This window comes from Ciconia boyciana, chromosome 5 (assembly GCF_034638445.1).
Source record: "Ciconia boyciana chromosome 5, ASM3463844v1, whole genome shotgun sequence".
NCBI lineage: Eukaryota > Metazoa > Chordata > Aves > Ciconiiformes > Ciconiidae > Ciconia > Ciconia boyciana.
The window spans coordinates 9672947-9696410 of record NC_132938.1 but is presented as its reverse complement, the minus strand read 5'-3'; the positions used below and the strand labels follow the sequence as shown (position 1 = coordinate 9696410).

Below are 23464 nucleotides of genomic sequence, written 5' to 3'. Positions count from 1 at the left end.
AGCCTAGACCTGATGGTATGAGGAAAGTATGCCATGCACAGGTTCTGTGGATGGCCCACATGGTATGAAAGTGCGGAATGAACTCTGGGGTTTTTGTGTTTTTGTTTTTTTTTAACACTGCCTTTAGCTGAATTACAGCACTGGTGGCTTCTCTCAATTTTAGAGTGCTGTGGAAGGTGGGTGTGTTTTGGTTTGGGGTTGGTGGGAGGGGGTGTGTTTGTTTGTTTGTTTTGCTTTTTTGTTTTTTTTTTTTTCCACAGAAACTTGTCATGCTCAGAGATAGCATTTCTGTGGTCTAGTTTATCCTGTGATAAACATGAAGGCGTATCTTACAATGTTGAGTTACATGAACGTGTGTGGCTGGCCTCATTCCAATTTTCTAATGCGTGGCTGTGTGACATGGCTCTGTTACACTTGCCTGTGCTGGTGCGGTGCCAGGCACAGTCTGAGGTTTTTCTTTTCTGTGTTAGATCGACCTTATCAGGTAGCTGGGAAGGGAATTCTGTTCCGGGTCAATTGCTCTGATGTAACACTTGGGACAGAGCTTTGAGAATAGGTTGAAATGCACGTTTTGTTTGTTATTTTGTAGGGTACTTGCTCTGTCAGAGAGATTTCCTGGTGCCCACGTGAGTGACTCACTGATACATTTTTATATGAACAGGTATGTGCCAGTTTGCCTGTCTTCTGAGAATGGCCTATGCAGAATCAGAAGACCCATCTATTTTTAGCAATACCTGTGTCACTAGACATGTTGGACAGGCTTAGCTGGTACAAGCATGTAGGGGTTTTTTTAATGTTTAGGATGCTGTTCTAATACGAACTCTCATGACTGATGATTGACCAAACATTGACCTCTTTAAGACCCGGACAAACTAGTGTCAGATACTGTCCTAAACCTGGCCTGTATTCCTAAAACACCTCATACTTCACTCTTCTCCCCACCCCTCTGCATGCAGGTGTGCATGTACAGGTTCTCCTGAGAGCAAGAAAGGAAAAATAAGGCAAGAAGCAAAAAAGTGATTGTTCTAAAGCAGATGAGGTAATGTTTTAGAACCTGCTGTGTTTCAAGACACTTGCATGGTACCAGACCTTCTCCTGAGGAACTTTGGAAGATTCTTGCATCTGGATCTCATAACATGGTTCCTGAGTAGCATTTGGTATTAAAATACTCCTTACTGGTAGAAATTTCATGAACAACAGAAAACAATCCATTTCTCCAAGAGTGGTTAATTCAAACCCTCAGTAGCATGTAAGTTTGGTTCTGCCATCTGATCCATCATTTGGTGTCATTAAAGTCCATAGTCTCTTCTTTTTCCTCTTTGTCTTTCAATAAAAATTATTATTGGCTGTTTCTTCATGTGGAAGAGTTGGAGACACAAGCTCTCATGACTGATATTGCTTGTGCTAAAATTTTGCGGTCACACTCTGCATTGATCCAGAGCTGTTGCCTAGATGGTACCTAAGTTGTGCCTACATGGTACCCAAGTTGTACCTAAATGGAAGATCACCTTGTTTCCTCCTTCCTTCCCCCAAATGCTATGGATGCTGACAGCAGAAGCAACACCACCTGCACTGGATTTTAAATGTCTTTCTCCTCCTCTGGGCAGAACGTAGCTCTTCTGGAAAACATTTCAGTCTCTTTTCTGTGAAGAGCTGGGTGATGTCCATTAAAAGCTGTCCCACTGAGTTACAAACAGATTCTGTTTTCTGTGTCTTCCATGATAACAGCGCTGCGCAATACCCTCCCTGAAGTATTCTGGTTTACTCTTACAGACCACCAGCTACCCTTTCAGCATTCAAGTTTTAGGCCAGGGGAGATAATAGTTGGAGTTGTAGACATGCTTGGTGACCCATCATACCTGAGCTGTCCAGGTGAGAAGCATTGCCAGAGCAGTTCTCCATGCCTTTTTTTTTTGATGGCTGAAAGCTGCCCACAGAATGAGTGTGTATATATGAGCAATGATTTGAAGGAAAATGCAAGGCACCTTACCTTAAGGTTCTTTGAGCTGTGTATTGACAAATGCATCTCTCCTTCCAGAGAGTCCTTTGTTCTGGATCATGGTTTGAATCCAGTAGAGCTGGAGCACTGTAGGAAGGCCCCATCCTTTTATACATGCTGGTTTTTCATGGAGGAGGCAGGTTGTAGGCATGCCCTGGGAGCTGCTGCTCGAAAACCCGACATCTTCAGGTTGGATGTTCAGGGGTTTAAATCCCCGCAGGACCTACAAGAATATAGGCAATGTGTTAGAGAGCCTCCAGTTGCTGGTGAGTGACCTTCCTGACTTGGCAATGCTTGTCGTGTCTCAGCTGCATCTGATCCTAGAGACTTGCATTTCAGATAACCACACTTACTCCCTTTTACCTTTATTTCATTAAATCGTCCTTTTCTTCTGTGTATTCTGCTCTAAGGCAGTTGCCCAATTTCTATCATTTTTCCCTTGCCTAGAGCACTAGATGGGTTTGACCTGCATCCTTAACACTGACTACACCCAAGACGCACTGGTCCCTTTTGGAGTTCTTCACATTTTAAGACCCTCTTTTTAACTTATAGGGACTAATTAAGAATTAAATATTCAGTACTGCTTGGGAGAAAACTTCTGGATTCAGTTTACATATCACGTGTTTGGTTGGATAAACCATCAGGTCTCTGCTGCAGTACCACACCTTTCCTTTGGCTATCTCTCATTGTTGTTGTTGTTGTTACTGTTATTACTACTTCCAAATCCAAGCCCAGAAAAAGCACACTTTTAAAATGAGTTTTGAGTTATTTGTTTCAAAGTGACTGTAATAACTCTCTTTATTACTTAAATTCCTTCAGCTCCGTTTTGTGGGTTCCGTTACTCCATCTACACAACACCGATGATGGAGGCTTCTCCTGGTGCAGCTTGAGAAGAGCAACACTACTTTTTTGGTTAAGAGGGTTTTAGTCTTGACTCGGAAGCGTAGTGATGTCTCCTCGCTCCCCAAAGCTGTGGTGCCATCATGTGGCCATTTGGTCAGGTACAGGTTTTAATGTCTGTTCAGAGCACAAAAATGGGTGCATTCCTTCAGGAGCGCTGATGGCTTTGGCTTGCTTTTTTCTTTCTTACCTGTGTAGAAGCATCTTGGCCTTCCCCTTGGGCACAAGGCTGGTTTCAGTATCGTTCATGAGCAGCACTATGGCAGAACTTCTCTCCTTACCTGAAATGAAGGAAACTCCTGGTGGCCTCCTTCCTGCTCATTGAGTTCAAGATCTACCTAGAACTGTTGAGGAATCTGGTCATAATTCTGTAGCGAAGGTCCTCCTGATTGGGAGGCCCATCCACTGCATATGCTCATAATGGCTTTGCAGGAAAGCTACTGAAGAGCCTTCAGAGGATGAGCTGAATTTACATTGCTGACTTGCAGATGGTTGACTGGTTGTTGACCTGTGTTGGTAAGCTCTGAGCTCCTGTGCCGTTTTATGAGAGTTAATTTATACACCAGGGACTTGGAAGAACCTTGCATCTGAAAGGGGGTTCTGGATTCCCCACTGCTTCCTGGCCCAGCCCCTGGGGTAGTGCATCCCATGGGTGTCAAGAATGCTTCAGTACTTTTTTGTCTGCGAAGGAGGAAGTGGTACCTGCTGGCTGGTACCTCCTCTATATGCAGCCAGGCTGTGGTATGACATGCAAGCTGCATTGCTTGAGGAAAAGTTGTTTTCCAAGAGAAGTACCAGTGAAAAGCCAGCTTGCGGTTTGTCTGAATACCTTGCTCTTTCCCAGGCAATAGATGCAGCCTAGCTGCAGCCCAGCCCCCCAGGTGCTACCTCGGCAATCGGGTGCAAATCAGGAACCTGCTGCTCAAGGACCGTAGTCTTGTCAAACAGCTGGATGCAGTACACCAAGGACCACCATTTCCCTCAGCATAGTGGGAAAAAGATAGCTTTGCAGTAGCTTGCTTACCTTGGAGCATGACAGTCATTTGGCACTGGAAGAAGTGTCTGTTAAGCCTAGGACCCTAGCAGTGACATCCCAGAGTGGTGGATCATTATGGGAAGAGCCTAAGGATACAAGAATAAAGTGATCTTTCTGCTCTCATCTGCTGGCAGTTAATAGGGACTTTTTGACCTGAGAGGTTCACCCAGTGACCGTTACCATTTTCAGGCTGATGTCCATCCACTCTCAGCTCATGCATTCCTCTCCTTTTCAATGTCCTCGCTGTAGGTGGGACCTCACCTGGAGATTTTCACCCCCACAGCGCTTACTGTCGCATCCCAATTAACAAAAGCTGGGGTGGTGGCAGCTCATGCTTGACACTGCAAAGAGGGCTGGTGCTTGAGAGACTCTTCCTGCTCAGTGTTTCTTAATAAATAAATAGCTGCTCTTGTAAACAGACAGGTCACTTGGGTGTCTAACACCCAGGTGACTCGCAGCCAATTGATGCATGGTCCTGGGCTGGCCCTCAGGTTCGTAACGCGCAGGTAGCTCAGAAATCCAAGTCTGCCCTCAGCAGATGAAATCTCTAAGGGCACTTCCTTTACTTACCCAGTTTGCATGGAGATGTGGTTCCAGGCAGCCTTGAGCAACAGCTGTCCTCTCCAGGCTAGGGTTGGCACAAACTGCTGGCGTGTTTGAGCAGGAGGCCGTGTTCTTGGGAGAAACCTCTCCACTGCTGCCTCTGCCCTGTAAGGAGCCAGCCAAGTTCTGAGAGCCCCCAGGGTGGAGGGCGCTGTCTGGTTTATTTGGGGACACAAGGTTTGCCACCCATGGAAGAGCAACCAAACTGACAAGAAGAGGGCCCTGTGCCAGCCTAGGACATTGCTTTTGATCAGCCATGACACTGTTTTTTATTGCCTGTGAACCAACTGGCAAAAGCATTTAATCTCAACAGAGACGAGCCAGGGCAGGTCAGGAGTTTATAAATTAATCTAATCTGCCCTGAAGTAGCATCAGACTTTTCCTGTTGGAAGAGTATTTCCAACTTGCCCAGTTGCTAAACTTTTTGAGAGGAAAGCAGCCTGCCTTACCTCCCAGCTGGGCTCTGATACCTCCTCCAAGAAAGGGGGCTTTGAGGGCACAGGAAGGGGTTTAAGATGCCATTTCCCTTTCTCTTCCATGTGTCAGGCTGAAACTCGCAAGTGGAAGTACTGTCACAGTGGTGAGCGTCAACATCCAAGTCTTAAGTGCTCTTCCAGTGTGTGTACGTCTGCTGTAGCTGCTCAGGGAATGTGTGACTTGCTCCCGGGACTTGGCGTGTAGGGAAGGCTCCCCGCAAACAAGGGGTGCAGTTCGTGGTACGGAGGGGACTGATCTGCCACCAGCTCCTCTAACAGAATAAATCTCACGGGGTAGTTGCTGGCAGTGTTTTATGAGTGCACAAGGCTGCTTCATCCTGTGTCCTAAGCAGAAGCTGTCCACCGCTGCCGATCCTCAGCCCACTGGCTGGGCTCCCGAACGAACGGCCCCACGCAGGTCTGGGTGGACCAGGTCGTTGCGTTATTTACACAGACTGAGATCAAACATCTCGTGCAGAGACTTGTAAAACCTATAAAGCCAAGGTGAGAAATGTCATGTCGAGAGCTTGCCCGCCTGCAGGGAAAGGGCAGACCTCCGTCGGTGCCTTGCCCTGTGCAGTTGGGCAGTGTCTCTGCGGGGGCTGAGTGCTGGGCCTGGGGCTGTGTCCTTAAGTCTGATATTTTGCTTGCTAGCAGTAAGCAATTCAGGTTAAGGTTGTATTTGACAGTGGGAAGCCAGCCGGCTACTGACTGACCTACACCCAAACTGGTGATACCAGGGTTGAGGAGGCCGCACTGTCTCCCTGCAGCTACCGTGAGGCATGTTAGCGTCAACAGACTGTTGCTGCTGGAGATAGGAGGACAAGAGTGTCCCCGGCAGAGCTGTGGGTACCAGAGAAGGTCCTTGGGCAGGACTGGCGGGTGTTTGCATCTCCCGTAGCAGGGGCTGTGCCTCTGCGCAGCTTGTGCAGGAAGCGCCGCGGGGCTGCCCAGGCAGGGGTTGCGTGAGAAACTTCCCTTGCGCAACCTCCTGGCCCATGCGGTGGCTGCGCAATGTCGGGGAGCAGCCACGTGCGCAGCACGGTGCTGTCGGGGTACTACGTGCGATGTCAAACTGACCCTCCCTGGGCCACTGCGAGGGAAGCTTGAGGGTTTGGGTCAGAGCACGCTGCCTGTTGGCTCACCGTGTCGAGCCCTGTGGAGGATCCTGGAGCACAGAAGACATGGGCAGCGCGTGGCAGTGCCTGATCTGCCCGTTGAGCGTGTGGCTGGAGGTGCTCTGCGTGCAGAGCATCCACGATCCTACATGAGTAGCCAGCTGTTCCCTGAATTTGGGGGAAGACGTGACATGTGAGATGCAGCGTTCAGCTGTATGCAAAAGAAAATCTTCTGTCACAGTGGAGGCTTGGCAATGCTGATTGCTAACCGATGGGGGCAGAGGGAAATGGGGGGGATTTTTCAAAGCAGGGCTGCAAGGTGAGGAAACCACGGGGACATCTGTGTCCTTGGGCAGCGTGGGCACAGGCAGGAGGACCTGTCCTCGGGGCGCGAACAGCAAGCAGGATAGCCACCAGATAACACATGGAAAATGGGATGGGGCCTTGCTAAACTTGATGCCTTCACCTCAAAATCATCATCATCAGGATTGTTATGTTTGATCCTGATCACAACAACTTGATGCATCAAGTTTGACACCTTGGGGGCAATAAGGGGGTAGCTAAACACTGACTGGGAAAGCTCTACGCTCACCAAAGGGTGAATTTTGTTTACAGCGTGGTTGGTCTCAGTTAAAATGGGAGCTGGGAACTGTGGACTCTTCTGGGGTTATTTTTCTTCTTGCAGGAAATCCTGGGTGTCTAAAAAAAAAATGAAATCCTTTCACTTGACGAGGTCACGGGGGGCTGGCCAGCAGCCAGGCACAGGGCCTCTGCGCGGCTCTGCCTGTTCCTCTCTACGAGCCCATTGCTTCCTCCAGGATGCTTCTCTTGCATTATTTCTGCACACCACGAGAAGAGGCTTAGATTTGCTCTTCTGCTCAGTATTTAGTTTGCGCTACGCTTTGAGAAGGCCAGTAACATCTTAAGACCTGTTGCAGTCTCCGAACAGAAACCCCCCCTTTGCTGGGGGGAGGCTGACTTGACTGAGCCGCATGATCAGAGTCAGGTGACAATATTGGGCACAAAACCGGAGAATAAACAGTTGGGTGTAGATTAGCTGCTGATCTTGCCTTTTGACAAGCTGTGTTACTCCTCAGGGAAAAATGAGTGCCTGGCCCTCTCCTCTGCTTTGGAGCTTAACCACGGTGTGTTTAACAGGTAAGTCCTCCTGAAGCGGCATTTCTCTTCGCTGGCTGAGCACCGAGGTGGGTAAAGCCGTAACGGGCTTGTGAAAGCACTGGGCTTCACCGTCTCAGGGTGCTGCAGAAGGGCAGGGCAAGGGGGGGAAGGCAGGCAGTGTTGGAAACAGGCTGAGTATGGTAAATATAAAAACTTGCTTTTACAAGAAAAAAAAAAAGAGGAAAAAATAGAGCCCTGTTACTCTGCATATTGAGGATTTGCAGGGGCCTCTTCATGGCTTTATCTTAAACCCCAAGGAACAGGATGCCCCAGTACGTTGACTTTCTTGGGGTGTTTTGGTAACTGGGTCTTTATAAGAGAAAGAGCATATATGAAAATGCCTGAACATGTTTGTAATCATGCCTCTATCTGCTTTTCTCCTTGTTCTACTCATCCTTTTGTACTGCTCAGCTATCAAAAAAACCCTTGCGTTCTTGTAGTCGATATTTTTGCTATGTGTGATCTGCAAAACGTGTTGCACTTCAGATCACGCACCTCCCAGGGCAAGTCTGGCCACGTGGCAGCTCCTTGGGGTGAGCTGCTGCCCGGCTCCCTTCTCACTGCAGCCCACCTGCAGCTGGGCGTCGGAGGCTGCCGGGCCCTGTGGCCGCCCCGCTTTTTGGAGTATGAACCCATCGGCCCTATTAGAACAATTTGCATTTTACAGAGTTCCTTGGCAAGGGACAAAACTGCTCAGAGCAGTTACCTGGCGAGCCTCACCTTAGCTGCGTGCGTCCAGGGCAGCCTAAGCACGTAACAAGGTACGAGCTGTAGCCTGGCTACAAATCCTGAAATTAAACACTTTGGGGAAACTCTCCCATTTCAGGAGCCAATTATTCACCTGTTGATTCAGGAGCCAATTACTCACCCGTTGAATTCACCAGATATTATTATCTTCACCTAGATCTGTAACTGTTGACTTGGTTGTGTTTTGTTTGGCTCGAAGGATTAGTTTTTCAGAATGGCAGGCTGTACAGTTGTGCAAGATGGAGGGAAGAAAAAATAATGGAGTGTTGATCCTGTTTCTGCATTCTGTGAGTTCCCGGCCAGTGTCCGTGTGCCCTGCAAGTCGGCAGGGCTGCCTGCCTTATCAGTCAGGAAGGATTAGTTCTGTAGTTAAGAGTTCAGTAACCTCCCCTGACATCTCAAGGCTCTTGGAGTGAAACATCGTGCCAAGGCATCACACAAAATGACCCATCCTTGAAGTGTCCCTGGAGATACTTTTGTTGATTCACAGTGGCCCTAAAAAAAAAAACCAGTCTCTAGAAAGCGAAATCACTGCTCCCTGGCGTAGACAGTCTAAGTGCAGGAGAGAAAATGGTCTGAGGAAGCTAAGGTTATTTGGGTATTGTTTTTTCACACCTGTGATACAGGCAAAACAAAACATCACCTGTTTTTGCTAGATGCCCAAAACTATTTTTTCCAGCCTGCCTACTGCTTTTTTTCTCCAGAAGTCGTTTAAATGAATTTATGAAGTACTGGCTACTGAAGGCTATTGATGGCTACCGAAGTTTTGCAAGCAACTCTTTAATGACTATTTTAGTAACATGTTACGAAAAGATATTTTCCACTTTAAAAAATCCGTCTTAACAGTACCACCATTTAACACCAGAACCCAACCAACCAATGAAAGCTTACAAAGAGGCAATATTTAACTAAAACAGTATTGTTTAAAAAAAAAAAAATCATCCAGCTGTGTGCAGTGCAAGGTGTTTAAATCCCCTGCAGTGTCTCTGGCTGGCAGAGCTGAGCCCATGTTGGGGACAGGCTGCTCTGTGGGAGATCATACTTTGATCCCAGTGGTCCTTCTGAGAGCTTTTCCAGGAGAACTTGACGGTGCCCTTGACTTACTGCTAGTGTTTACTTTGAGAACAGTTTAATAAAACTCAGGACCGACTCGGCTCATTGCCAGACGCGAGCAAAGAGAAGCAGACTGACTTCAGCCCTTAAGGCAGGCGAGTTGGACGAGGGGAATTGTGCATCTCGGTCCTGGGTCGAGGCATGGCCAAGGTAGCAGTGTTCTCTGTGGGTGCTGCAGAGCTTCTCTCCCTGCCTAGGACCAACGCTGGTGTCTCCAGGTCACTTGCATTTGGGCCTGGAGCAAACAAATACACCACAAAACGATCACTGTTAAATTCAGCATCTCTGTTTTGGAGGCTACGGCAAGAAAATGTGGGCGGGGGACCAGGCGGCTGGGTGCTCCTCTGCTGCTCTACTCAACAGTTACAGAAAGATGGGTTTTGCACTCAGTGGAGTACAAAGCAGGCAGTATGCGATCGGAGGGAGCACTCCCAAGGGACTCTGTCCATGTGATTGCAACTTTGTAAGGCCTCTTTTATTCAGTGTCCTGATCTTGCTGTAGAAATTTAACTGGGGTTATTAGTCACCTTGGTCTGCGTGGGGGTGGTGTTCACACCACGGCAGCGCTAAGCACTGGTACCTGTGGTGCCTGGCCTCGCACCGTGTAGCCCAAATTGAGAGAGAAATCAAAGGCTGGGGGAGAAGCAGGCTTGGGAAAAAGCCTGCAGGGACCCGTGGGTCTGCAACCACCTCGTGCTTCTGCTGTCACCGCTCAAAGCTGTGGCCCCTCCCAGTCTCCAGCTTCTCATCCTGCTCGTGTCCTTCCCTGTCCACATCTTGCCGTCGGGTGTCTGCTGTGCTCTTTGGGCTCCTTGAAACCCATGAAGCAATTTGTTAAAATAGTCCTTTTATTTTCCCTGCCAAAGGCCACCTGATTTCAGCAGGCCCTCTTGCTGTGGTGGCTTAGAGATGTGGGGTGGTTGTGAGCGTGTAAACACCATGGTATCAGCCACAGTCACATGCTGATGCTGTATGAAGTTGGATGTGTTCAGAAGCTGCAGTTATGTTAGAGTAAACCCCTGCCCTGAGTTTCTGACCCAAGCTGATGTGACAGCTGCTGTGGCAGGAGCTGGCTATTTTGGTTTTGCTTTGCTTCATTTGCTTAGTTCCACACTGCTAAATTAAAACCAAGTTGCTACTTTTCATGTTTAGTTTTATGGGTCTCTCCTCCGTTCAGAGGCTGGAAGACATACCCCGTGGTTGTGTGCCGAGAGATGGCTTTCACCAGCAGATAGCATTTCAGTCCACTACGTATCACAGCAAAACAACTTGAACTGCAGTAATACCCCTTTTCTCTGAAGATTACAGCTGTCCCAGCTCTGACGGGGGGATTTCAGAATCAAAGCAAGTCTTGGCCTGCAGGTTCCCATCTGGTTACTGGATGTACCTCCAGAACAGCTTAAAAAAAAATCCTAAACCCATGACTTTTTTTTGCTGATCCGTTTAACGGAGATGGGATAAAACAGGCAGCTACTTGACAAGCATCTTAAATCAGATTGTTTTGGGATCTCAGGGTAAACTGTCTCAAGGAGCTGCCGCTAACAAAATTGTTTCAGGCAATTCTCACACCCTTTTATCTAGGAGAGTCAGACCTCCTGGACATCGGTATCTACTGAGTTGTGGCCTCGTGGACCCTCTAATTTATTTCCTTGATAAGTCTCTCATGTGCCAGGGATGCTCAGATGCTGCCAATGCTGTTTGCCTCCTTGCTTCTGTATTGCTCTGTAGTGGATCGTAGCAGAAGGGAGTTTCTGGACATCGAGCAAGGATACACAGGTTAAGAGGTTGGTAAAGACCTAATGGGAAGCTTCCATTAAAGGGAGAACAATAATTTGGCCACTGATTATGTTTTTTCTTCTCTTAGGTATTGCTTTAGGCCAGACAACCACCACCCAGGTCCCCGTTGCATCAACCCCAGTGCCTCCCAGTGCAACCGCCACCCAGGTCCCCGTTGCATCAACCCCAGTGCCTCCCAGTGCAACCCCCACCCAGGTTCCCATTGCATCAACCCCAGCACCTCCCAGTGCAACCACTGCCACAGCCTCTGCTCCCCCAACTGCCTCTGCAACGCTCTCGGCTGGAGTGGCATCAACCGCTGCAAACCTTGCTGTGTCCACAGCAGCGCCGTCTGCTGATCCAAGCACAAAAAAGCCTGCTCAGACTCCGCCTGCCACCACAGATGTGACCGTCCTCACCTCTGGCAGCACGGCCACCTCTCAAGCGTCTACAGGACCGATGGCCGTGTCCACCAGTGCCCCAGAGTCCCCTCCAGGTGTGACCATGTCTCCTGGGGTCTCATCAGCAGCTCCGTTCCTCACCACCACCAAGCCCTCGAACTGCAGTAGAGTGAATGTGACAGCCTGTGCCCGCTGCTCCCCGGGGACATTTCCCAACGACGGTGAGTCCCTGCTCACCCCAGCTCTTGTGCTAGGTGGAAAAGTGACATTCAAGGGAGGTGAAACCGGCACCTGTTTTCGTATTGGAGGCTTGGACAGGCAGCAGGAGTGAGAGTTAATTCATTGCAACTTTCTGAAGTTAAAGACTTGGCCTTTGCTGGCCTTGTGCTGTGCATTGGTCTTCCCAAGGCTTCCCCAGTAGGATGAAGAAGTGGTAGGGTTGTGGCTGCAAAGTGTAACACAAGTGCAACCTGATTTATTGGCTGTTGGATTTATTGGATGTTGTTTCGAGGGACAGTGCCAAATATAAGGACAGCTTCCAACTATCTGTCTCAGCTTCCAACTATTTGAAAGAGAATCTCTGCTATAGAAACAGCCTTTTCACTTGGGCTTGAGAAGCCACCCCAGTCAACCTCTGTTGTGGTCAGGAGTACATGATATTACCTTTTTCAGAAGTTATTTATGTGTTGTAATGTGGCTGGTTTGGTTTTTTTTAAACACCACCACCCCAACCCCCCAAAAAATCCCAAATAAAAAAAAATCCCTGAAATACAAGCCATGTATTTTTTGCTTAGTTCCCGCAGTGCAGGGCACTTTTAAAAAGAGGAGTAAGCAGCTCCGATGCTTTAGGGTAAACCTGCAGAGGACAAGAGGTGGTTCCCACCTCCCTCGTGTGCAGGATGTTCATCCACAGGGTCTTCTCCTCTTGCGCGCGCTTGGTTGCTGCAGCACCGAGGACTGGTTCCTGCAGGCCGTGGGATGGCAGGTCTGACGTGTGCAGCTGGGCACATCCCACCCAGTCACTCTGCGTAGCTCGGATTTGTTTTGTGGAGCAGAGAGGGCGAGCTTGTTTCTGGTGGGAATGCCATGGTGCCTGTGCTCAAACAAAAGCTGTTGCTGCTCACGGCAGATGCTCTGCTCTGGGGTTTTAGTCTTCAGTTCTGTTTCCCACAAGCCTAAATTATCAGAAAACCAAAGGAGTATGGTTTTTTGGGGTTTTTTGTTTGTTTGTTTGTGCGTTGGTGGGGAAACAAGGAAAGCCCTCCTGGCTGCTCAAATTAAAAGAGGAAAAAGCAGTCATCTTAATTACCAGAAATCCATGTTGGTAGACTTGAGACCTTAGTTCATCTTATGGCTGTTCTTCAGCTTGCTAACAATGCACAGCAGCATCATTATCATTAATATTACAGTTTTCTACCCCTAGGACTGTCTTGCTGGAGGGGTTGCATCCCGACACTTCTCCATTCATTGCAGTGATCTGTCCTGACAAGCAAAGTGGTTTAAGTCAAGTCTCCCAGTCCTGATCCTGACCTTTTTCTTCCGTTTTAGGCACCTTGAGCTGCTCGTGCTGTGCGGGGGGCTCGTGCACGGACCTCGGTGCCTGCACCCCCTGCCCGCTGGGCCACTACCAGCCCGAAAGCGGGCAACCGTCGTGTCTGCCTTGTCCGCAGGGGCGTTACACCAAGTAAGTGACTGAGCCCCTGGACATGGGGTGGTGGATGCTCTCCCTCAAAACACTTCTCAGCCAGCAAAACCTCCTCCTTTGGGCTATGGGAAAAGTGCTGCCAGGGTGGTTTTGCATCCCCCAGAGAAAGAGGAGGTCGGGGTTTGGTGTCCCAGCACCCACCCACGGTGCAAAACACTCAGCAGCAGCAGTGAGAGACTGTGTGCTCCCCAGCTTCTTGCAGGGTTCTGTGGCAAACTGGATCAGGGAGCTCATTCACTGCAAAGCCAAAATAGCAATGTGCCCGTTAAAGTAACCTACAAACAGTCCAAACCCTGGAGAAAGCCCTAGGCTGCCTTTGGGCTGTGCTTCAAACAGGATCCCAGCGGGGCAGGTGGAGGTGTGAGGGGTGCACCTCTTCAGCACTGCTCAACTCTTCTCACCAGGAAACCCCGCTGTGGGGGAGCTTGTGCCGAGGGCTTCCCGGCAGCCAGCTCCAGCTCTCTGCAGGCTGCCCTTTTCTTTTTTCATGGTCTTTTGTATGTATTAGGAGACAATACGATTTTCTGTGACGGAGGGACGCTTGGGAGTGAAGTGCGGGTTCATCTCCCTGGCTTTCCTCTAGCATACCTCTGGCCAGCTGGCTTCATCTCTGTCCTTTGCCCCATTACTTTCTCAATTTCTATTTTGTCACCTCCAAGGGATCTCATTATGTTTAAGTCGCTAGCAACTAAAGCAACATCCTTAGCTGATTCAGTGTGGAAAAACAAGACACCCCAGCCAGAAGCCCAGCCTTGCAATTTCACCAGGCTGCCTCATGCCAGGGACACTGTGCAAGTGTCCTCCGGCTGCGGGGACATGCTCACGTGCTGCTCTCACCATTTCCCATCGTGTTTTCCCGTGGTGTATCCGATGTCTTCTGCAAGCAACCGGTGGGTTTTGTCCCTCGGGCGGCTGCAAGGGCAGGAGGGGCGGCGGGAACTTCCCGGGACCGTGTCCCCTGCAGAGCGGCTCCAGGGTCAGCCCTGGGGAGAGGGAACAAAACCCGGCCGTGGGGAAGGGTGACCTGGCCATGCAGTTTGTTTGCAGCAGCCCCTGAGTTGAAGCCCCCAGCTCGCTCCCCCACGCTCCCCCCTTGCTGTTCGTGCTGGGAGGACATGCCTTACCTTATTTCCCCCCAAGTGCTTTAAAAAAACAATCAGGATCAGTCCCCAGGGCTGATCACAAATGCTGCTGTTGGGATGTCGGAGAGGGCAACGCGGAGCCAGAAAGGAAGGGCCAGCCAACAGCGGCTGGTTTTCGCATGCCGGAGGGGGGACCAGAAGAAGGGGGGATGCGGAGGGGAGGGGGTCCGGCGGGCGCAGCGTGTGCATGGCCATCTCCATGGCAGCTGCCCGGGCCTCGGGGCTCCGATGGGATCGTTTAACATTTTTGTGGTATTTGGAGAATCCAGGCTCCCCTGAGCTTTGAGCGGCTCTGGCTGGCACGGGCCCTGTACTGGTTTGTTTTAAGCAAAGCATTTGCTATGCTTCCAGTTGATTTTTATTTTTTTTCCACAAATCTCGCTCAGCCCTGGGGTTTCTGAAGGAATTAAAGAGCGTGTCCTTGTTTTCCTCCAAAGCACCCCTGAGTATGTTAACAAATTCTTATACCCATATGCTTGTTGTTGGGGATTTGGCTCTGGTGGCGATGAATGCAATAGCTTTCCTCTTCTCTTCTTTTTCCTCCTCTGCCTTTCCCTCTTTTCCTCCCCCTCCTCCTGGAGGTCTAACATATTACATCCCCTTTCCCACAGTCCCTGTTATTTAAGGTCAGGACTCTCACGCATTGGTGCCGGTGGTTTAGCTCCTTTTTTCGACTCCCAAAGTGACCTGACTTGCAACAACAGAGCAGCTCCTTTTAAAATTGCTGATGGATGCTGAACATCAAGCACCTTTCCAATTCAATTCAATTTCTAAGTATGGATTTAAGAGTCTGACTTCAAACCAAGGTTTTTAAGCCTGGCTACAACATGTTTTTCAAGATGTAGAATTCAGACTCAGAAACCCATCCCTTTCCATATAGTCCACAGGCACAGGGCATCTCTAATGTTAATAATACAGAAAAAATTATTTTTTTCAGTGGACCTTTGACATTGAGATAAGTTAAAATTTCTGTTTTTCTGCCTGAACTCCTGCATTATAATTACCCTATTTCTAGACTTGTTAGTGAAACAAAGAGTTGTGCTCTGCTCTCTCCTCTCCAAGCGGCCAGCGGCTTGGGTGACCTAAAGCAGCACTCACCTCTGCTCCGTCTCTCCTAGCTTCTCCAGGAGCACCACATGCCTGCCCTGCCCGCCCGGCCATTACGCTAACGAGTCTGGGGCTGCAGCCTGCAGAGCATGTGGGAAAGGTAGGCTTTGGTTTCTATTCAACCCAAATGCATTTTCATTAGGCTATGCCATGCTTTTTCCCATGGCCAGATGCAATTACCAGGTAACTTAAAAGCACCGGAGAGTAAACAGGTTATTTTGTTCAGGCTAAAAATAGAATAGCAGATCTCTTCCTATTCTGTTATTGACATTTTTATTAAAATGAAAAGAACAGATCTGAGAGTCATGCTTCTGTTTGCAACAAGCTAATACTAACACGGCAATGGAAGCCTTTTCCAGAAAGCCGGGAAAGAAGGTTTATGAAATTCAGCTATGGCACAAGGGGGAGGAGGGTGTCCAGAAAATAAAGTATTCCCCTATTTTTAATGGCAAGAATGAGTCTAAACCATCTTTGTTTTCAGTTAGGCAATCTTCTGCAGTCTGAATATTAAGTGTAATACTCTCCTTATTCCCCAGACATTAAAAACTGGATTTTCAGCAAGCTACTTTGCACCTGGCTAATGCAATATGAGCCTGGTACAATGTGTTCGCAGGCAGCATAACAACACGTTCAAAACAGACTAGCATTTACTTATGCAAAAACCTAATTAACACATGCAATGCAGCAGCTATTCTGTACACAAATTAAGTGCTCCTCATACATGCACAACTAACTGTTCTTTTGAAAATCCGCCCACCAAACTGTTTGGCTGGTACCTAAATCTTGGCTAGCACTTGCTAAGCTTGGGAGGAAAAAAGTCTTAACTGGTGACAGCGCTGCGGTATGTCACTCCCTTTACTCAGCAAATTTGAACGCTGTGTTAGACCACAGAGGAGCCCGTGGGGGTGGCCCCTAAGTCGTGCAATAATAAATTTTAAAAGTTCCTTTTTCCTTGCAGGGAGGGGGAAGTTGTTTTGTTTTCATCCTGCTCTGCTGCAGCGTATGCTGCTTGTTGCAAATCTGGGCCGGTTTGCAGGGCGTAAGGCAGATCTTACCCACACCACTTCCAGCTCCTCTCTGAACACGGGCTCCTCAGTTCTGTCCCATGTGGACCCGTGGCAGTGAACGGTGTCGTGCATCATCAGGCACCTTCCCAAAACCATCTGAACTCCCAAGTGTTGTTCTCCTGCCCTTAGAGGTTCCTGTTGGCGTGGCAGGGACTCACAAGCCGGGTCCTGCCTGCACCCTGCCCGTGCCGTGGGCGTTTCAGGTCATTTCACTCCTTGTTGTGCTTCGGGGAAAGGTCTGTACATGTCCTCCTGCCCTTCGTGGTCCTGGTGGTGCAGGGAGGGAGAGCAAACAGCAGATTGCTGTGCTGAGCAGAGCCATCCCGGTTGGTGGGTCTTGTGCCCTTCTCTTTTGGGGGAAGGAGATGCACCCCAGACTTCCTGGGGTGGGGAAACCCCTGGAGGGGATGGGGTGACCAGAGGGGTTTCCCCTGGCCAGAGACCTGCTCCAGCTGAATAACCCAGGAGTCGGCACTGGGATCACCTGTTTCAGCTTCATTCCAGTTCAGCCTGTCGTGCTGGAAGGGTGACAGGTCTCTCTGTCTCCCTGGTGGGGTTTTGGATGCGAGAGTGACACCAGGGAAATCTGCCCGAGCCCCCCACGCTTCCTTCAGCATGGCAGAGGTCGTTAGGAAACTTCTATTGCTCTTTCAGGGCTTTTGACAAATAGAAACCCAAACATCCTGAATTAGCCCATGAAATGCCAACTGAAGTGTGCTGTGGGGAGCTGATTTGGTTGCTTGTAAAATGGAGATGAGCAAATACAGAACGATGTGGGGGAGTGACGGTGGAGGAAAGATCCTGAAACCTTATTCTTCTCTTTTTCAGGGTATTTTACCTCCAAGCAAAATGCAACTTTTTGTCTGCCTTGCCTGCCTGGATCATTTTGCAAGTAAGAAGTCTACTTGTGATGCTGGCCATCAGGCAGAGAGGGGTGGTTTTCTTTTACCCACTGAGCTAGAAGACCCAATGTAGTGGCCAAAGGCAAGTTGCCTGCCATTTCAGCTGTAGGGCCATTGGTGCTGAGCCCTGGTGAGAGAGGGATGGTACAGAATCACAGAATCACAGAATTGTATAGGTTGGAAAAGACCTTGAAGATCATCAAGTCCAACCATAAACGTAGCACTGCCAAGTCCACCACTACACCATGTCCCTAAGCACCTCATCCAAATGTCTTCTAAATACTTCCAGGGCCGGTGACTCAACCACTTCCCTGGGCAGCCTGTTCCAATGCTTGATAACCCTTTCAGTGAAGTAAAATTTCCTCATATCCAACCTAAACCTCCCCTGGCGCAACTTGAGGCCATTTCCTCTCGTCCTATCACTTGTTACCTGGGAGAAGAGACCGACCCCCACCTCACTACAGCCTCCTTTCAGGTAGTTGTAGAGAGAGATAAGGTCTCCTCTGAGCCTCCTTTTCTCCAGGCTGAACAACCCCAGTTCCCTCAGCCGCTCCTCATCAGACTTCTGCTCTAGACCCTTCACCAGCTTCGCTGCCCTTCTCTGGACACGCTCCAGCACCTCAGTGTCTCTCTTGTAGTGAGGGGCCCAAAACTGAACACAGCATTCGAGGTGCAGCCTCACCAGTGCCGAGTACAGGGGCACGATCACTTCCCTAGTCCTGCTGGCCACGCTATTTCTGATACAAGCCAGGATGCCATTGGCCTTCTTGGCCACCTGGGCACACTGCTGGCTCATATTCAGCCGCCTGTTGACCAACACCCCCAGGTCCTTTTCCGCTGGGCAGCTTTCCAGCCACTCTTCCCCAAGCCTGTAGTGTTGCATGGGGTTGTTGTGACCCAGGTGCAGGACCGGGCACTTGGCCTTGTCGAACCTCGTAATTGGCCTCAGCCCATCGATCCAGCCTACCCAGATCCCTCTGCAGAGCCTTCCTACCCTCAGGCAGATCACACTCCCACCCAACTTGGTGTCATCTGCAAACGATGGAGGGGAGGATCCTTGCTGGGTGTGGAGGTACCTTGGGATGAGGTGGTAGGACATCCGCTTGCAGCCCACCTCTGCCATCCCCTTTTGCCAATGTCACTGCGTTGGGCATTGCACACCACTGATGAACAAACAGATGCTGGCACAGGGATCGAGCTGAGTGTGGCTCTGGGTTTTGTAGATTTAAACTGAGCTGATGGTTTGTTTTTCCTGAGTCGAGATGTGCAGAAGGCAGTAGCTAAACTACCCCGGCTGTGCTGTCACCTTTGGGGTGGGAGAGGGGGCCAGGGAGAGGTGCTAGTGGGGTACCTTGTGATGGGCTCCACACCCTGCCGTGTAGGGATGCCTGCATGGAGGTTGCAGAGTTTATGTTCAAAGCTGGTGAATTGGCGTGTGAATACTTACCTTCCTTGCTGACCTCGCTTGTCCATGTTATGCAGCAGATCTCTGCTGAAATTTGATTAAATTGCCACAAGACCAGACCCAGGGCTGACCCGGCTGTATCTCCAGTCTCTCTCCCAACTCCCTTCAGTACCCCTTGACCAGTTCCAGTCGAGTTTGCCACGGAATAGTGGCTTCTGGAATAGCAAGTTCCTACAAGTTTCATGCAAGTAAGCAACCAAAGAGAGGACAGAAATGCCATAATGTACCCAGGCCTAATTAGACATGGGAGAAACTGCAGGGGAGAGAGACACTGTGAATGCCCACAAAATGGCAAAAGCTTAGTCCCTGGTAGACCCTGGAGACTTCAGTCTGTGCATATGTAAGAGAGCTGGCTTTGGTGGGCTGGGCTGGTCTTGGAAGTGCTTGTCCTGCAGCGTTGTCTGTCTGCTCTCCCCTCCCCAGCACCACCAGCTGCACGGCCTGTCTGCCTTGCCCCGGTGGGCAAGAGGCTCTTCAGGAGGCATCGGAGGAGTGCTCACCTTGCCTGCCAGGTGACTTCTGCAGCGGAGGGTGGGGGGCTGTGATAGCCCAGCTGGGAACGCGCAGCGTCAGCATCAGAAGGAATGATTTCTTCCCGAGACTCGTCGCCCTTGCCCCAGCGGACCCTGGGGACAGGGGCTTGCCTGAGGCTGGGAAGCAGCAGTGGCAAAGGGGCCAGTCGATGAGGGGAACTGAGGAAATGACTCTGCTCCTTGCATCGCTGTCTTAAGTAACATCAAACCGCAGCGGGTGAGTCAGTGGGAGGGCAGAGCGCTCCAGCCGCCCCCGCAACCACCGATGGGGAGCCTCCTCTCCGGAGACAGCACCAGGGATTTCTTGTCGTCGAGTTGCGTTTTAAACACGCAGAAAAGCATTTACCACTTCGAGAGCCGGGACTTCTGTGATCCATCATTCCCACAAAGCTTAGGCAACTAAGCCGTGCTTTAAACTTTGCTCAGCAAGTTTCAAACAGCTGGAAAAGGTGTTTGAATCCAGAATTGGAGGGGATGAAACACTGCTGACCTCCAGCTCCAACCCTCCCTCTGCTTTAAATCCAGAGCTCACTGCTAAACCCATCTCCCACTGTACTCCTACTCACACTTACTCTGTTTGCCAAGATCTAACCCCAGATATCCTTTAGTCCCTCTGCTCCTGTTTGTTCTCTTTCCTGCCGCTTTGCCACCGAGCAAGGACCAAAGTCCAGGCTCAGCTTTTGTTATGCACATGAAGTATTTAATGGTCTTTCTCCTTGTGGCTTTGAAAGCGGAATCATCCATATGCAATTGCGAAGGCCCCGGGGGTCTAGTCCCAGATCTTAATTTTGTGCTTATTTGCTGTTTTAGGTATGTTCAAAGGTCCCAGCGACAACAGATGCAAGCTCTGCAGGACAGGAGAATACCAATTACAGCGGGGCAAGGAGAGCTGTGACCTGTGCCCAGAAAATCACTACTGCCCTGTGAGTCTCCATCAGCTGGTTTGACAGTCTGGATTAACAAATATAGCTGTCCCGTGACAGGCTACATACACTTCAATTAAGACCATTTTTATCTGAGCCTAGTTCCTTTTCTTAAACGTAGACAGAGCCCTGATGGAGGGAGATGGTTACAATTATGGCACCAGGAGTCTGGCTTTGTGCCACCCTTGGAGCTGCCGGGTCTCACTGGGCCATCAGGGGAAAGTCGGAGGATGGTGTATCCATTAACGGGGGGGTTTGATGTACGGACATGCTGTATAATGACACCTTCTGCTCTTCACCCTACTCTGAGTAACACCACCGGGGCAGCCGGGCTGAATTTAATGATGGCAAGTTCATTTCTTGGTTATTTTTCTTCTGTTTTTTCAATGCTGAAGTGTCACCTCCCTTCACACTAGTTACTTTCTGCAGTCTTCCCCGTTTGCTGGTGCTGAGTTACTTCTTCTCTCGGGCAGAGCCCAGATGTGAACCCGCTCAAGTGCCCTCCCGACGCCTTCTGCCCTGCGGGCAGCGCCGAGCCGGCGTACTGCATGGAGGTCTTTCTTTACAAGGCAGGGGACTCCTGCCAGCTGACTCCCCTGATGGTCGTTCTCCTGGCCGTCTTCTCAGCAGGTAAGTGTCCATCTTCTCTGTCCTCTGGTAAAACTAGACACCCCTCTGCGGCTGGGTGCCTTCATGTTATTCCAACAGCATTCTCTGGATGGCGTATTTTATGTTTCTGGAAACCTGGATTTCTAATAAAGGTCTTCCTGGCTGCTGTCAATGCAAATGGTAATCCTTTCCCCATTTGTAAGTAGGGATATTGCTGTATTTGCTCTGAAGGAAGGCTAGCGTAATGCTGAATGGTGGTGGTTTGTCCTTGGGAAGCAGGTGTGTGTATGGACCCCAAAAAAGGAATTTCTTGGCTGCCCAAAAGTAGGAAAAAGGGCAATTTCCTTTTGGTACGAGACTTCAAGTTTCCTAAAAGCATTCCCCTCCCCTGTAACTCTTGCCGCAGCACGCAGCAGGACGGGGTGCTGTCAGCTTGTGCAGTGCTGCTGGTATCGATGCTGTAGTGCACCTTGTAACCAACAGAATGAAAGACAAGCAGCACCTACTGTGTATGTGGAGCATCCCTCGTCCCAGATGCCACCTGCTGTAATTAGCTCATTAGGGCAAACCAAGGGGTGGATGAGCTTTTCCACCTGGAAGCTACGCCATGAATACTCATTCCAAAACAATGAATATGCATTTGGAGTCTTAGCAAAGGGAAGAATAAGAGTGCTGTAGTTTTTAATCAAAGTTTGGGGGAGGTTTAATCAGAGATAGCAGTGATGATGCAAATGAGCAACTGTTAGTGCTGTGGGTTGCGAAAAGGGCAGAAGAGCAAGAGGGACTCATCTCCTGCGCACAGGCAGATGAACAGAAACCCCACTTCAAGTGCCCCTTATGCTACCAGCTCTCTTGACACAAGATTTTAATCTCCAAGTCATAGAGATGACTAAATCATCAGAGGATAAGGATATATAGCCCCATATCCATGGGTTTCTGTGTTTTAAGCACAACAGTTACGTGCCTCCTGAAGACCTATTCTCCAGTCCAGCTCACTGTTGTTAAAAGGCAGGGGGGAGATAAAATAGATGTGTTATTTCCCGCAATGAACAAGAAAGGGCAAAAGCTCGTTCTCCAACAACAAAGCAGGGCTAGTTCTCATCAAACTCCTTTCTTGGCACCTAAGGAGAGGACTCTGTGGATGCATACGAGGAGAAAAAGGACAGCGGGGTCTGGAGGAGCTCTCTAGGTCTAGCAGTCCTGGTTGACTGCTCTTCTCCAGAGGGCTGAAATGTCCTGGTGGGAGCGGACGAGGGTTGTAGTCACAAGCCATGGCTTGGAGCTGTGTGGAAGCTCCTCCACTGGCCCATATCCCCTTCTGCCAGGCTGTAGTCCAAAAATCTGCCCAAACAGATGCCATCTGAAGCACGTATTAATTAGAAAAAGTAGATTAAAATGAAGTGTATGAAGAGCCTGTCCACGTAGGGACAAGGGCCCATTAACCAGCATTTCTGATAAGCAAGTCTGAGGGTCACAGAACAGCATTCCTCAGTGAAGTCCTGCCTGTCAAAGAGCTTGCTCAGAAGAGGGGTAAAAGAAACAGCCCACACAGGAACCTGCGAGCATTTCACGGCTGGTCTAACAGATCAGTTGTTTATCATGAGACTGCCTGCTCACGCAACCTAAATTTGGACGTATTTGTCTGGCCATATTGCATCACAGCGACAGATTTGTGCTCTTCTGTTAAGATCAATTTTCCCCGATTATGCTTCTGCCAGAAACAAACAAACAGAATGTCGCAGTGCTTGGTATTTGCCAATTATTTCCATGTCTATGGCCAACCTAAAAGTAATTTTTCCTGACAGTCCTGATCTCAGTCTAGACTCAAAGTTAATCTAGGTCAGTTACTTCTTGTGCTTCAGTGTAAGCGCTGCACAGAGCACACTCATTTCTCGACAAGATCCTTCGGTGGGATCTTACCCACCCTTCGGTGGGATCAGCAATGGATAAGATGCCAAGTGGAAAATAATAGTTCCACAGAGCAAGAGTAAATGGGAGTAGGAAAGCAAGTTACTGAATTATTTCATTAAAACCTGCTGTTATTCTCCACAGCTTCCAGAGTAAAGCTGAAATGTCAAAGTTGAGTATTTATTATTATAGCTAGCCAAACCTTTTTTTGTGCAGTGTGTAGGAGGAAAAAAAAAACAACTTGATTTACCAGAAGAGAATACTTGAGTTGGGAAGCCCTAGAGCAAACAACATCTGACACTTTACCTTCCCGTCTGAAAATAACTAGCATTCCTTGCCTTGCAGGTGCAATCCTTGCTGTCTTTCTAATAATTCTGAGAAGAAGGCAAGAATATAGCAAGAAATCGTTAAAGTCCCTACTGCTACCCAGAGGCTCAGGACAACACACAACTTACGGGGGGACCGAGCACACAGAACCAGTCTATGCTGGCTGGTAGCATAGGACATGCTATCAGCAAGCACCCTCTTCTTTTTTTCATGGGGCAATACAGATGTGTCTGTATGGGGAAAATGTTTAACCATGAGCAATCTATTTCTGTATAGCTAAAATAAGTGTAGAGAAATAAAACTCAATTTTTGAGTTGTGGCTACTTGTGCTAACCAACCCAGCTGCCTGCTGTACTGAAATGGATTGATGGGAAAAGTCTCCCCCTTCAATTCCTGGCTTCATTCACAAGTAAATACTTCTTTCCTCA

General features: G+C 49.3%; 1 protein-coding gene across 1 annotated transcript; it reads left to right on the top strand.

Moving 5' to 3' along the window:
• The first annotated feature begins 7021 nt into the window (after positions 1–7021).
• Positions 7022–23316, top strand: LOC140651976 (uncharacterized). Its single transcript, XM_072862197.1, has 10 exons — positions 7022–7138; positions 7230–7290; positions 11036–11569; positions 12897–13032; positions 15314–15402; positions 17198–17261; positions 19160–19486; positions 20080–20192; positions 20666–20822; positions 23055–23316. Exons 2-7 carry the CDS (start codon positions 7236–7238, stop codon positions 19464–19466), a joined length of 1185 nt encoding a protein of 394 aa, XP_072718298.1. The 5' UTR covers positions 7022–7138; positions 7230–7235; the 3' UTR covers positions 19467–19486; positions 20080–20192; positions 20666–20822; positions 23055–23316.
• The last annotated feature ends 148 nt before the right edge of the window (positions 23317–23464 follow it).